Source organism: Phocoena phocoena, chromosome 19 (genome assembly GCF_963924675.1).
Source record: "Phocoena phocoena chromosome 19, mPhoPho1.1, whole genome shotgun sequence".
In the NCBI taxonomy this organism is placed as follows: Eukaryota; Metazoa; Chordata; class Mammalia; order Artiodactyla; family Phocoenidae; genus Phocoena; species Phocoena phocoena.
The window spans coordinates 27129747-27143936 of record NC_089237.1 but is presented as its reverse complement, the minus strand read 5'-3'; the positions used below and the strand labels follow the sequence as shown (position 1 = coordinate 27143936).

The window sequence follows — 14190 nt, the reverse complement described above, 5'->3', positions numbered from 1 at the left end:
TGAAATAAGAGTGGCCAAGAGTTGATGATTAATTGTAGTTGGGTGCTGTTCATTGTACAGTTCTCTACTTTTCTGAGTATTTATGTCAATAAATTTGAAAATTTAGATTAAATGCACAAATTCCTGGAATTGAGGATCCATGCAGAAGATGGTTAGTTTGAGGGACAGTGGATAAGGAGGAAAGTGAGGATTTGAGGGCAGTGATTGGAGGTTTATGTTGGGTCAAAGAATTGTTAGAGTAGTGATACTTGAATAAGTGATCCAAGAAGATAGGAGATGTTTGTTTCAAAGTAGGATGTTTGGAATTGAGATTTTTGGAGATGGTAAAGTCCTTATCATGGCTTCATTACCTTCAGCAGCCATGTAATAGCCACTATCAATTGGCAAGATCTAGAATATGACCATTGGAGAGGGTACATCAATATAGAATGGAGATTATTGTTGGAAGAGAGAAGGCCGAGGAGTTGTTAGGTAAGTTACATTGAAGTCACCAAGAGTATGATGGAAGTGACAGAGAGAAAAACTGTGAACTGCGTTCTAAAATCTTTAGTGAATAAAGAAAAAATGCCCCTACCAAGGAGGAATAGCAAGCAGGTGGTATAATTCAGTAGCAGATGCTACATAGAAACCAGAATTTTACCAGAAGTGGTAAAGAGGAGTAAGGAGGAGACCCATATCACCTTCAGGTTCTGGGGTGTATGAGAAGAAAGCTAACACTTAAGAGGTGAACTGGAAGCGGAGTCCTCAGGAAAGCCAGGTTTCCGTTAGAGCAAAAAAGTAAAGAAACTTTTTAGAAGAGGGTGCTTCACAGTTCTCTGCCAGAGTGCTACCTGGTTGTTTTGTCCCTTTATCTTTCTTTGGATTCCTCACTTACCATTGACCTGGTTTTCATTGACATGATACTGGGCACCATGGGCTATCAATAGTCATTCAATCAACAAGTTATGCGGAAAGCTGGGAACTGCTGTGACAGGCATGATACTCACTGTTGCCCTTACAGTGAGTCCTTATCATGGTTTTATTACCTTGAGCAGCCATGCAATAGCCACTACAAATTGCCAAATGATCCATAAAGTATATTGCTCTTATGTTATACTCATTGCATTGCTTCTTATTGGGGCAAGGATGAATAAATTTTTTTAAAGTTGGAGAACTCGCAAAGCTATCTTGCAGTTAAGACATTACCCTAAAAATGTTACGTAGCTTATAGCTTTAGATAGTTAAGGCAAGGAAAGGGGGTATCTGTCATGTACCACATCAGGGATTCTCATTAAAGAAGCTTCTAAATATATAGTCAACTCCTCTAATACCATTATGACCTTTCAGCTTTCTGTGGTGTGTCAGTGTTCTTGTCATGGAAGAGGTCTGGTTTAATGTGAATTAAATCTCTTGATAGAATTAGGGCTGAAGGATAATTAGCATTTGATTTCATGATTAGCTTATTTTTATGAAATTTACGTGGACCACATGGACTCGCTCAGAGACATCTGGCAGTCTGCTGTGTCTCCCCCTCTATAAGCAGGGAGCCCTGAGTGTGGTTGTACAGGGCTGCAGTTAATGGGTTAGGATAACCAGCATTGAGCTGTCAATGTGAACATACTGCTCTGACAGATGCCCCTTTCTAGGGTTAGTTCAAGAGAAGATGAAAGAGACCTCAACTAAGAAATGTTTCTTATACTCTTTGGTTTATGTTCTGTTTCAGTGATGACAGTATGGGTTATCAGTATCCATTCACTCTACGAGTTGTGCAGAAAGATGGGAACTCCTGTGCTTGGTGCCCATGGTATAGGTAAAGTGACCTTCTGCAAAAGAAAAATTTTAGAATTGCAGCTTCAGATATTATACCCTTTTCATAAGGTTTCCAGTTTTTAGAAGTAATAATGAATAATGAAAAGCTTGAAATAAACTTAGGAATTCTTCATTCATCTCTTCCCTGTGAGGTCTATAGCTAAGTTTTGCTCTTGAGATTTAGCTGGTTTTGTAAACTCTACAATCCTCATCAAATTCATAGTTTATGACTAACATTTATCATTCTATACCTTCTGCTCCTTAGATATAAATCAGTTTAGCAATTCTGAGCCCAGTAAGACATAGTCTATTTACTATACCTTGCTGGAAGTCTATTTTTGGTTTTTAGAAGAGTTATGGAGATTGATTGGCCATTACTGTCCCAGCTTGGAAAATGCCTGAGTACTGAAGTCAGCCTTCAGAGAACTGTAACAGCTTTAGCAAACTGAGTCTGTATAGGCCTTGGAACCATGGCCTTTGTCATGGTTCCCTCCCCCACCCCATAAATTTTTATATATATGTATTTAATGTGCCATTTTACAAACAAGGAAATAGGCATGGTTATGCCAGCTAAATTGTCCTACCTCCAAGCATTTAATAACTAAATTTAGAATTTCTTGAGGGTGTATGGTCTCAGATAGCCAATTCCCATATCATTTATTTGCCATAAAGTCCGCATATTCATGTGGATCTACAAATGGTTATCAAGTACCTTGAAAAACCAAAGATTTGAGAAGTGATAAGCAGGATTCCCTGAAATAATAATAATAATAATTACATAGTACATATTCATGCATTTATCAGTCTGAAGTTAGAAGCCCATGAAAAATTGGGATGCCCAAGAAGGAAAGTAGAGAAGTAGAAAGGGGGACTTCCCTGGTGGCATAGTGGTTAGGAGTTCGCCTGCCAATGCAGGGGACATGGGTTTGAGCCCTGGTCCAAGAAGATCCCACATGCCGCACGGCAGCTAAGCCTGTGCGCCACAACTACTGAGTCTGTGCGCTCTAGAGCCCACAAGCCACAACTACTGAGCCCATGTGCCACAACTACTGAAGCCTGTGCGCCTAGGACCCATGCTCCACAACAAGAGACGCCACTGCAGTAAGAAGCCCGCGCATTGCAGTGAAGAGTAGCCCCCCCCAACGCAATTAGAGAAAGCCCACAGGCAGCAACAAAGACCCAGCGCAGCCATAAATAAATAAATAAATAAACAAACAAATTTATTTTTTAAAAAAAGAAAAGAAGTAGCAAGGGAGAGTTTTGGGAGTTTTTTTGTGTTGTTTGGCCACGCCCCACAGCTTGCAGGATCTTAGTTCCCCTACCAGGGATTCAACCCAGGCCGTGGCAGTGAAAGCGACAAGTCCTAACCACTGGACCTCCAGGGAATTCCCGGGGAGAATATTTCTGATAAAGAAAATTTGGATTCCTTCATAATTACTCTTCCCTCAGTAGATCTTTTTTCCCCCTTTAGATTTTGCAGGGGCTGTAAAATTGATTGTGGGGAAGACAGAGCTTTCATTGGAAATGCCTATATTGCTGTGGATTGGGACCCCACGGCCCTTCACCTCCGCTATCAAACATCACAGGAAAGGGTAAGTACTCAAAGCCATCGTAAGATGGTGGTTTTCCTATGTAAAATTTTTCCCAGCTTAACTGTATCATGCCATTTCTATTTTCAGACAGTTTAAAAACAGCTAGAAAAACATTCATTGGCATTCTCTGTGGCACTTAAATATATTAACATGATTCTGTGGATGTTTCAGTTTTCCCACTTGTAGAGTTAATTGTATTGGAGCATTGAATTTCAAAAATGTTAATAATAAGTAAATCTTGAAACAAAACTTTGGGCGTAATTAAGAAGTTATATTCTCTGGCCATGACATATCAAGCGTGCCAGTCTCTCTGCCTGTTTATTAATTATTATTGAAGCTGCAGCATTTGGTAACCACTATTACTTAGCTCAAGTGCATTCCAGGGCTATAGCTGCTACCTTTAATGGGCATAGTGATCAGAAAATTAGAGAAAGAACTGAATGTTTCAAGACACCTAAGAGTACATCTCCATGCCTGTTCTTCACACTTAGCCTTCCTCTACTGCCACACTGGCTGGAGCAGTTTTTAAACTTTGAAAATGTAACTTCCAAAAGAATACTACCTCCATATCTAAAAATGTTTGCCAAATATTGTTTGAAGGGTAGATTGACTAGATAGCTTGTGCATAGAGATATGAAGAATCTGGTGGAGATGTAAAAGCAACAGAATCAAACGAGTTGTTTTAGTCACAGGAAGAGTAGTAGTGGCTTTTGCATTTATATGATTCTTGATGGAAGTTTCCTTCACTGTTTCTTAAGGCATTCCCTTTAGATAAGTTAGTAACGAAAATTAACTTTTCTTTTTTTTAAGTATAGTTGACTTACAATGTTGTGTTTCTGGTGTACAGCAAAGTGATTCTGTTATACATACATATATATTCTTTTTTATATTCTTTTCCATTATGGTTTATTACAGGTTACTGATTATAGTTCCCTGGGCTATATAATAGGATCTTGTTGTTTATCCATTCGCATATATAATGCACGTATAATAGTTCTCGTCTGCTAATCCCAAACTCCCAATCCAACCCTCCCCGACCCCTTGGCAACCACAAGTCTGTTCTCTATGGACTTTTCTGTCTTTTTGTACTATTGAGGAGTGGGGGAACTCCCAGTTCCAGACCAAATTCCCTATTTGGATCCCTAAATATGCCCCCACACACCCTAAGGCTCTCACTAGCCAAGGATGAGTACTATTTGTGGGTACTTGGCCAAATGAAAGATCATTGGGCTAAAGGTAGCTGAAGAGAAGTAGATGTTTTGGCAGATTATGCTCACTGTAGCAAGGTAAGTCAATAACCTCAACCATGGTTACTTTAAAGAGGGAAAATTTTAGCAATTGAAAGAAAGATTCTTAAATCTTCATCAGCACAAAATCCAACAGGACATTATTGTGACAAGATACTCCTGTCAAAGATGAAAAATTATTTGGCTGTAAATCTCTTTCCCTTTTTAACAAACCCAGTGTGCAATCTGAAAAACTCTGGAGGACATCCTGCTTTATAGGAAGAGGGACCTACGTGACCTGTTAAATCTCATCCCACTTCCATTTTCAGTGATGCTCTTAGGATACCATGGAAACCAAGCTGCTATTGAGATATCCTTCCTTTCTGGGGAATGGGGCCACATGACTAATTTCTTCCTACATGTGGTTTCTGCATGTGCTTGGAGAGTCACGTAGACAAAGGAGATTCAAAATTGAGATTGTTGCCTGTATGTTTTATGGTTTTTATTCCAGTAATTCCCCTTTTAAGAATTTATCCTAGGGAAATACTCTGTGATTTGCTGACAGATTTCATCATAGCATTTGTTAGAATAGTAAAAAATTAGAAGCAACTTGTATTTGTCCCACATTAGAGGCATGTGGTATAGAAATTGGATAAAATATTATGCAGCCATTGAAAATGCTGACTACCAGGAGTTTTTCCCAACATACATAGAGAGATGCTTATGATGTCTTGTAAAGTTTTTTATAAAGCAAGATATAAAATAATTGCATACACTGAAAAATCTCTTCATATAAAAAAAAGGGCAGAAGAAAATCTGCCAATATTTTGACAGTTTGCCTTTATATTAAGAGTATAAAAGGTTTCCTGCCTTTTTACATTTTTCACTGCTTTCCAGAATTTCTACATGAATGTTTTATTTGGTAAGGAGGGAAAAATATAGGCAATTGTGCTTATTCTTTTTACTTTTCCTGTTTGGACCTCACATTCCTTAGTAAAAAATTAAACTAGATAACTTCTCAGATCTCCCTCTTTTTCTAATAGTCTTACAATGTATGAAAGCTTATTATTTCATTCCTTTATGTTTTGGGCTAAGGATGAGCTTTCAAGCAACTTAGATTTAAAAAAAAAAAAGGAAGAGGGTGCCAATAATAATTTAGACTATTTGAATAATTGTAGAGGATCTGGGAATGGATCCCAAGACGTAAAGGGAATCTTTGTCATTTAGGGAAATTTTATTAATAAATAAAAATTATTTTTGTCCACAGATATGTTTTTCATCCATCTCCTTCCTCCCTGTCTCCATCCAGCTCTATAGCCTGTGTGCTCTATAGAAAATATAGTCAATAAAAATCAACATTCTTTACTTACTTACTATAATTTGTGGTTGGCCGTAAAGCATCCCTGGTAGAGATAATAATACAGATAATGTTTAACTGGCTGTGAGAAAAGAGACAGTACTGTATTTAATACACCTCTTTTTCTACTCTGATTCTAACCACCATGATACAGCATGTTTCCTTTTGAAGCATGTCAGTTTTTCCCTTGGATGACCAGCCCTAAAAATGATGAGAGTTAGTATCAGAAAAGAAGTCAAGGTCAAGCCAGATTTTCCTTCCGGAAAAAAGAGATTTCCTCTAAGTTCCCCTCTTTAAATAAGCTCTTTAGAAATGGATGGTGATGCAATGCTAAAACTCTTCATTGCACAATCAACCCCAACCTTGATAGTTTATAAAAACATTTGACAGCCTGTGACTCAGCCATCTTCTCAGGTAGGGAAAAAGTCACACCTGAAAACCTGTTCTAAACTGTGAGCTCAGGAAGGAAAACTTGAGGGAAATTGCCTCAGGCAGAGAGAACCAATTCACCTCCGGAAGGGAGGAGTAATAAGTGGAGTGAGGGACCTGTATGTGACCTTTGTCAAAAAGAGAGGCATTCATTGTCGTACATGTTGTCCCGGCCCCACCCTGCAATGTGATCCCTGTGGAGTCTCTGGGTCATTCATCGTCATGCTATGTATGCCTCACCTGCCGTGGTTCTTGATTGCTTAGTAAGTGGCAGCCAAGAATTGGAGAGGGAAAAATCCTTCCTTTCTGTCGCATTCTAGGCCCCTCCTTGTCTCCTTCCTCCTGATTCCCACGCCACCTCCAACATACATCCTTGCACATCTACCCCCCTTTGCTCTCTCCTTTCTCATATTTACCTCCTCCTTGCTTCAAAGCCTAGCATGCTGGTTAACAGGAACCACAGAGGTTTGGGCAGGTATTAGGGGTCTTCTCAGCAAACTCAGGCTTTTTTGAGCTTGCTGTTCCTTTTATTGCCATCTCAGATAGAAAGGCGCCAAGAGGTAGGAGAGAGATAACAATACACATGGCATTTTGATAACTCTGCATTATGTGGCATTAATATGCAAATGAGTTGTAGCCTGTGAGTTTTAATGCCCTGGGGGTTGTCCTCTTAAGGTGAGCTTTTCTGTATCCTTTCTTATTTAATCCAGATCTGGCATCTGTGTTTCAGTGATATTATTTCTCCTAGCCTCTGTAAAGCCTGCAGCATACTAATAATGTTATATGTCCCTGTTAAAAAATAAATGGCCTGGGCTTCCCTGGTGGTGCAGTGGTTGAGAGTCCGCCTGCCGATGCAGAGGACACGGGTTCGTGCCCCGGTCCGGGAGGATCCCACATGCCGCGGAGCGGATGGGCCCGTGGGCCATGGCCGCCGGGCCTGCGTGTCCGGAGCCTGTGCTCCGCAACGGGAGAGGCCACAGCAGTGAGAGGCCTGCGTACCGCAAATACATAAATAAATAAATGGCCTAATCTCAACACCCTGGCTTGAGAGCCAGTCCACATGTAAGCTGTTTTAGGATTTCAAATTGTAAAATAAACAGGCAATTCCTTGTTTGTTTTTGTCATTTGGAAGCATGCAGAAATTTTCCCCCAAAAAGCTATGGTCACATAAATAGAAATTTGATCAAGGATGTTATTGATGTTATATTTGTGAATAAATGTACAAATGCCCTATTTGCTCAGACTCTAGTGTGGGTTGTATTTTTTTCCTCATGTAAAGTAAATGAGGTTGAGTCACCTAGAGGATGATGCATAGCAGGTGACCATTTTAAACCCCCTCCCTCTCACCTACCCCTTCTCCCGTTCCTCCTGTCCCCTCCACCTGCAGGTTGTAGATGAGCACGAGAGTGTGGAGCAGAGTCGGCGAGCACAAGCTGAGCCCATCAACCTGGACAGCTGCCTGCGTGCTTTCACCAGTGAGGAGGAGCTAGGGGAAAATGAGATGTACTACTGCTCCAAGTGTAAGACCCACTGCTTGGCAACCAAGAAGCTAGATCTCTGGAGGCTCCCCCCCATTCTGGTATGTTACAGTCCCACCTCTGAGAGAGCAAGAGTCTAGCTTGACGGAAAGAAGTGGGGAACAAATAAGAGTTTTGGAGAATAAGACCCTTCCTGCAGCAGTGTTTAAAACACATTTGCTGTTGCACACAGAGATGAATTGTACTACAGATATTTGCTAGTTTTGTATCCTAAAGAGCATACAGCCTAGAAGGGGAGAGAAGTCATATAGACCAGTAACTGAATTAAGTGCAATATATGAGAAGTGCCACGAGTGGTACAACCTGGTGAATTTGAACTTCAGGACAAGGTGAAAGCACTCCTGGCTCTAGGGAGAGAGGAAACTTTAGGCTTGTGCTTTATGGACTACAGAAGAGAACAGAGGCTGAACCTCCAATCCCGCTGTGCTTCATCACATGGCCACAACACGCTGCTGAATTAAATGTGAAGGCACAAGTGCACTGGGGCTTACATATTCTTTCTGATTTGATGTACTTCTGCCTTCTCCATTCATGGATTAGGAGACTCACCTGTTGCTTGTCAAGAAAGTTTGAGGTGTCAGTTCTTCCTATTCATTTAAGAAAGTTTTTTCCTTAAGGGAGGAAATCATATCAAATGTGAGGCACTGGTGTATTTTAACCAGACCTTGTGTGTATTTTTTTATTCATATCTTCTTCCTACTACTCTGTGAGACTGTGAATGTAGACCAGAACAACTTCCCAGGGAAGGATGCACGAGAAATTACTAATGCTGATTAGCTAGCTCCAGGGATGGGAAGCAGAGCACAGGGACAGGCTTGGGAACAGGTAGGTGGGAAGGGGGAAGTTTTTTTTTTTTTAATTGAGGTATAGTTAACATGGAATTAAATTCATAGATTTTAAATGTCTAGTTTGATGAGTTTGACAGTTATATATACTCATGTAAGCATCACATAAAACATATCATGAAGTATTGGCATTTGTAAAACTATGTTTTTGAGGTCTTTAAAGAATAATGAGGAGTAGATGTTATATTGAGAGCTTGGTGGGCTTCTGTTAAATCCACACACCAGCATCCCCCTTAGAAAGGGGTTCTCTTTATATAAACAGTAAATTATTAAGCATTTAGGGTAGAGGGAGCCACCCAAACATCTGTGCCCACAGTAGAGAGCATAATAACACTGCTTAAGGCTAGAGGAATTCATTGCTCTTGAAAAGAAAAAGAGAAGGGAGATTCTTATGCTCTTCAGGACAATGAAGCTCCGTGGTAGCAACCAAAGGATGTGGTAAGAAGGAAGAGGCCTCCTATTGGAGACTGGGTAAGTTTCATCTGTAAAAAACGCCTCCATTTTTCTTCAAAACATTCAGTATATAGTGTTCTATCCTCATGAGTGTGTTTATGAATGGATCTTCTGTGATATTGGAGAGAGGTAAAGGTCAGCATGTGTCACAAGCCCAGAGAACATGCAAGTATAGGCTCCTAGGATATTGAAGGAAATTAGGAGGATTACCATGTTAGTCATATAGCTAAAGGGCAGTGGCCTGACCGTTAACTATGTTACATAATAAAATATATTCTTCTGGGGGAAAAAAAGTTATGTTATATTTTTGGAACATTTACGTGTATTAGACTTGGGGATTTTTAATGTGTATTTTGTATCTTCAGAACTCTTTAATCCAAGTGTTTTCTATTCTTCTCCAGATTATTCATCTTAAACGATTTCAATTTGTAAATGGGCGATGGATAAAATCACAGAAAATTGTTAAATTTCCTCGTGAGAGTTTTGACCCTAGTGCTTTTTTGGTGCCGAGAGACCCAGCTCTCTGTCAGCGTAAACCACTCACACCCCAGGGAGACGACCTCTCTGAGCCCAGGGTTCTGGCAGGAGAGGTGAAGAAAATGGATGCTCAGAACTCAGCTGGGGAAGACAACATGCTCCTGAGCAAGAGCCCATCCTCACTCAGCGCGAACGTCATCAGTAGCCCTAAAGGTGAGGAGGCCTGGGGGACTTCACAGAGCCCAGACATCACTCTGCAAGGGGCTCTCCAGGGATCCCTCTAGGCTGCGTGTTTCCCTGTTTTCCACTCTGGAGCAACAGCTTGGTTGTACAAGGAACCTGTCTGAAATGTGACTTTTAGCAAGAAGTACAGCCTCGTTAAATCTATTTTCTCATTCATAAAATGAAGATAATACTAAGTTCACAGAGTGAGAAATTGATACATCAAGAGTAAAGCACTTTAGGACTTCCCTGGGTCCAGTTGTAAAGACTTAGCGCTTCCAGTGCAGCAGGCACGGGTTCAGTCCCTGGTCAGGGAACTAAGATCCCACATGCCGTACTGCGTAGCCAAAAAAAAACCCAAAAAACAAACAAAACATTTAAAAAAAGAAAAAGAGTAAAGAGCTTTACATAGAGCCTGACATTTGGTGATCATGAATGATAGTTGTCATCCTTGTTCCCTTACAGCAGGGGTTCTCAATATATAGTCTGAGAACCCCTAGAGAGTCCCTGAGACCCCTTCTGGAGGATCAGAACTGTTTTCATAAAAATACTAAGTATTTGGGGATTCCCTTGTGATCCAGTTGTTAGGACTCAGCGCTTTCTCTGCTGTGGCCCAAGGTTCAATCCCTGGTCAGGAAACTAAGATTCCACAAGCCACGCAGCAAGGCAACAAAAAAAGAAAAAGGAAGGGGCTTCCCTGGTGGCGCAGTGGTTGAGAGTCCGCCTGCCGATGCAGGGGACACGGGTTCGTGCCCCGGTCCAGGAGGATCCTACATGCCGCAGAGCGGCTGGGCCCGTGAGCCATGGCCGCTGAGCCTGCGTGTCTGCAGCCTCTGCTCCGCAGCGGGAGAGGCCACAACGGTGAGAGGCCCGCATATCACAAAAAAAAAAAAGAAAAAGGAAAACATACTATGTATTTGCCTTTCCACTCTCATTCTCTCACAAGCGGAGTCAGAGCCAACAATACGTGTGATATTGTCAGTGAGATATATGCTTGTGTGGGACTTCCCTGGTGGTGCAGGGGACACGGGTTTGAGCCCTGGTCCGGGAAGATCCCACATGCCAAGGAGCAACTAAGCCCGTGCACCACAACTACTGAACCTGCACTCTAGAGCCCGAGAGCCACAATTACTGAGCCCGCATGCCACAACTACTGAAGCCCACGTGCCTAGAGCCTGTGCTCCGCAACAAGAGAAGCCACTGCAATAAGAAGCCAGCACACCGCAAAGAAGAGTAGCTCCCGCTTACCGCAACTAGAGAAAGCCTGCGTGCAGCAACAAAGACCCAATGCAGCCAAAAAATAATTAATTAATTTAAAAAAGAAAGAAAAATATATGCTTGTATATTGTTTTTCAAATTCCTCAGTTTTAATTTCTAGTATGGTAAATATTGATAGATAGAACTTACATAAACAAAAGTTCTAGAGGTCCTCAACAATTTTTAAGGGTATATAAGGGGGCGGGGAGCTATTTATGGCCCGCTACTTTACAGGATTGTTGTGAGAGGTAGAGATAATAGAGTTCCCAATATCATGCCTAGCAATAGTAAGTGCTTAATAATTGGTGATCGTATTTTTTAATCTAATTTTACAAAGAAGAAGAATATGTATTTGTAAGACTCCTTAGTCTAATATTGTTTTGAACTGAATCTGTCCTAAATCATCTTTCTGCTATTTGCTAAGTCTGTACTTAGTTATACTTCACATTTTCAGGACATTGCTGCCTTGAGGGGTTTGGTGTTGAGGAAGACAAGAATGTAACTTACTGTCCACATAATAGGAATAAAGAGTAGCCAGTCAGGACGCCCGTGTCTTTCCCTTTATGTGTACGCTTGTGAAGTTGACTTCATAGTTAGCATTTGGTGGCTGGTTTAACTTGTGGCATTTGGATTTATCTTTTCTTCCCTTTCACAGGTTCACCTTCTTCATCAAGAAAAAGTGGAACCAGCTGTCCCTCCAGCAAAAACAGCAGCCCTAACAGCAGCCCTCGGACTATAGGGAGGAGCAAAGGGAGGCTCCGGCTACCCCAGATCGGCAGCAAAAATAAACTGTCAAGTAGCAAGGAGAACTTGGATGCCAGCAAAGAGAACGGGGCTGGGCAAGTTTGTGAGCTGGCTGATGCCTTGAGCCGAGGGCACATGCTGGGGGGCAGCCAGCCTGAGCTGGTCACCCCACAGGACCATGAAGTAGCTTTGGCCAATGGCTTCCTTTATGAGCATGAGGCATGTGGCAATGGCTACAGCAATGGTCAGTTTGAAAACCACAGTGAAGAAGACAGCACCGATGACCAAAGAGAAGATATTCATGTTAAGCCTATTTATAATCTATATGCAATTTCGGTAAGTGGTTTGTTGTATGTATTCAGAATGATCTGCACTTTCAGTGGTTTGTTTGCTCATCTTCATTCATTCATTCATTCATTCATCATTTTTTCAGGGCCTGCTTATTTGCTGGGCATTGAGCTTGGTGATAGACAAAGTTAGCAGTAGATATCTTGGCCTTTTGGGTAGAATCCAAGATGCTCGCAGTGTAATAAAGGGAACAGTCGTGTAATCATTATAACCGGAATCACAGGTTCAAGTCATTCACAATTGTGTGTTTCTAAGGAATTTTTGCTTTGCAAAAATAATTACAACAATAAAATGGTAAGATTCAGAGTTTTAACTTTTTCAGTTTTCCTCTTTGATTTGTTTTTGGAAGAAGGAAAACACTTTTTTTCCCAAAAGTGTTTTCCTGATTGGATCCTAGTACTGTGCCCTGTCAACTACTAATATACCTTCACTTTCTTCTCTCTTATAGTGCCATTCAGGAATTCTGGGCGGGGGCCATTACGTCACTTATGCCAAAAACCCAAACAGCAGGTGGTACTGTTACAATGACAGCAGCTGTAAGGTAAATATCCCCAATCTTTGAATAAAAGAAACAAATGTCAACAGAACTGGAGGACACTTGTTGAAATAATGGACTTTCTCCTGAATAGGAAATAGTTATTGCTATTAGAATCAGGAAAAAAGAAAAAAAAAATTCCTCTAAGGGAGAATCAGTATATAGATGCCTTCAGTATAAAGGAATAAAAGTGATATGCAGGGAATTCCCTGGCACTCCAGTGGTTGGGACTCGACGCCTTCACTGCGAGGCCCCGGGTTTGATCCCTGGTTGGGGTGGGGGGTTATGCAGAGCAGAGAATGAAAACAATGAAGAGGAAGAAGGTATTGGTTATAAGAAAAATTTCTTATCTTTTGAGCTAGTAGAATTTGATGGGTTGTTTTGTTTCATTTTTGTCATTCTTTTGACTTCTCTATGGTATGAATATTTTCCCCAAAAAATCAAACATTGAAAATAATGGGTCTTATTTTTTAGGGGCAGGTATGAGACAGCCAAGATATTAAGCTGATTGGAAGCAATCAGGTTTAGTAATTAAAGAGGGTTGGTCCTCCCTTCCCTGGTGAGGATTAAGAGCCGGCATAGTGATGGCTTTTTAGTTAAAGCCTTTCTTGCTCCTTCAGGAACTTCACCCTGATGAAATTGACACCGACTCTGCCTACATTCTTTTCTATGAGCAGCAGGGGATAGACTATGCACAATTTCTGCCAAAGATTGACGGCAAAAAGATGGCAGACACAAGCAGCATGGACGAAGACTTTGAGTCTGATTACAAAAAGTACTGTGTGTTACAGTAGCTGGTGATGAGGGAGATGACTCCCTGTAGCTGACATAGGGCAAAAACGTCACTGAAAGGCAAGCTAAATGTGTAGTTATTTTATCCTGTGACCCTGAAGCACAAAATAAAAATCCTAATTAAAATAGCAGTTAACATAACAGTAGTAATAATTTTGTTTGGAAGTGTCTCACTCGAGCTCCCTGGTAGAGAACTTTCAGGCAGAGCCCACCATTAGCCTGTAAACAAAAGGGTTTGGCACCAGCCACCTGGGACCAAATAAGAACTAAGTTGTGCTTGTCCAGATATGAACAAACATGTAGCAAGTATAGTTTACCAATAATCATAACAAAATACTAAGAATTTCCTTGGAGTCAAAGTAAAACAAAAAATTGTAGTGTTGTCTGGGGACGACATGACATGCTACCTCCTTTTTCCTGAAGTTTTATTCCACTGTAGTGACTGACACAATGGAGAAAGCAAGATCACAAAGGCGTGCGAAGGATTCTTGCAGCATGGACACAGATTTTTCGATTTACTTTTTAAACCATTTTCCCACTCTTTCTATGTCTTTATTGCTTTTTGTTTTTGTTGTTGTGTTTGTGTT

General features: G+C 41.0%; 1 protein-coding gene across 1 annotated transcript in view; it reads left to right on the top strand.

The window, feature by feature from the left end:
- USP32 (ubiquitin specific peptidase 32) overlaps nucleotides 1-13605 on the top strand; it is a 142714-nt gene extending 129109 nt beyond the window's left edge. Inside the window, exons 27-33 of the mRNA XM_065896813.1 lie at nucleotides 1703-1789; nucleotides 3260-3380; nucleotides 7780-7971; nucleotides 9630-9918; nucleotides 11840-12264; nucleotides 12725-12817; nucleotides 13432-13605. Coding sequence (XP_065752885.1) covers nucleotides 1703-1789; nucleotides 3260-3380; nucleotides 7780-7971; nucleotides 9630-9918; nucleotides 11840-12264; nucleotides 12725-12817; nucleotides 13432-13605 — 1381 coding nt within the window. The remainder of the gene's footprint in view (nucleotides 1-1702; nucleotides 1790-3259; nucleotides 3381-7779; nucleotides 7972-9629; nucleotides 9919-11839; nucleotides 12265-12724; nucleotides 12818-13431) is intronic.
- Nucleotides 13606-14190: the final 585 nt, after the last annotated feature.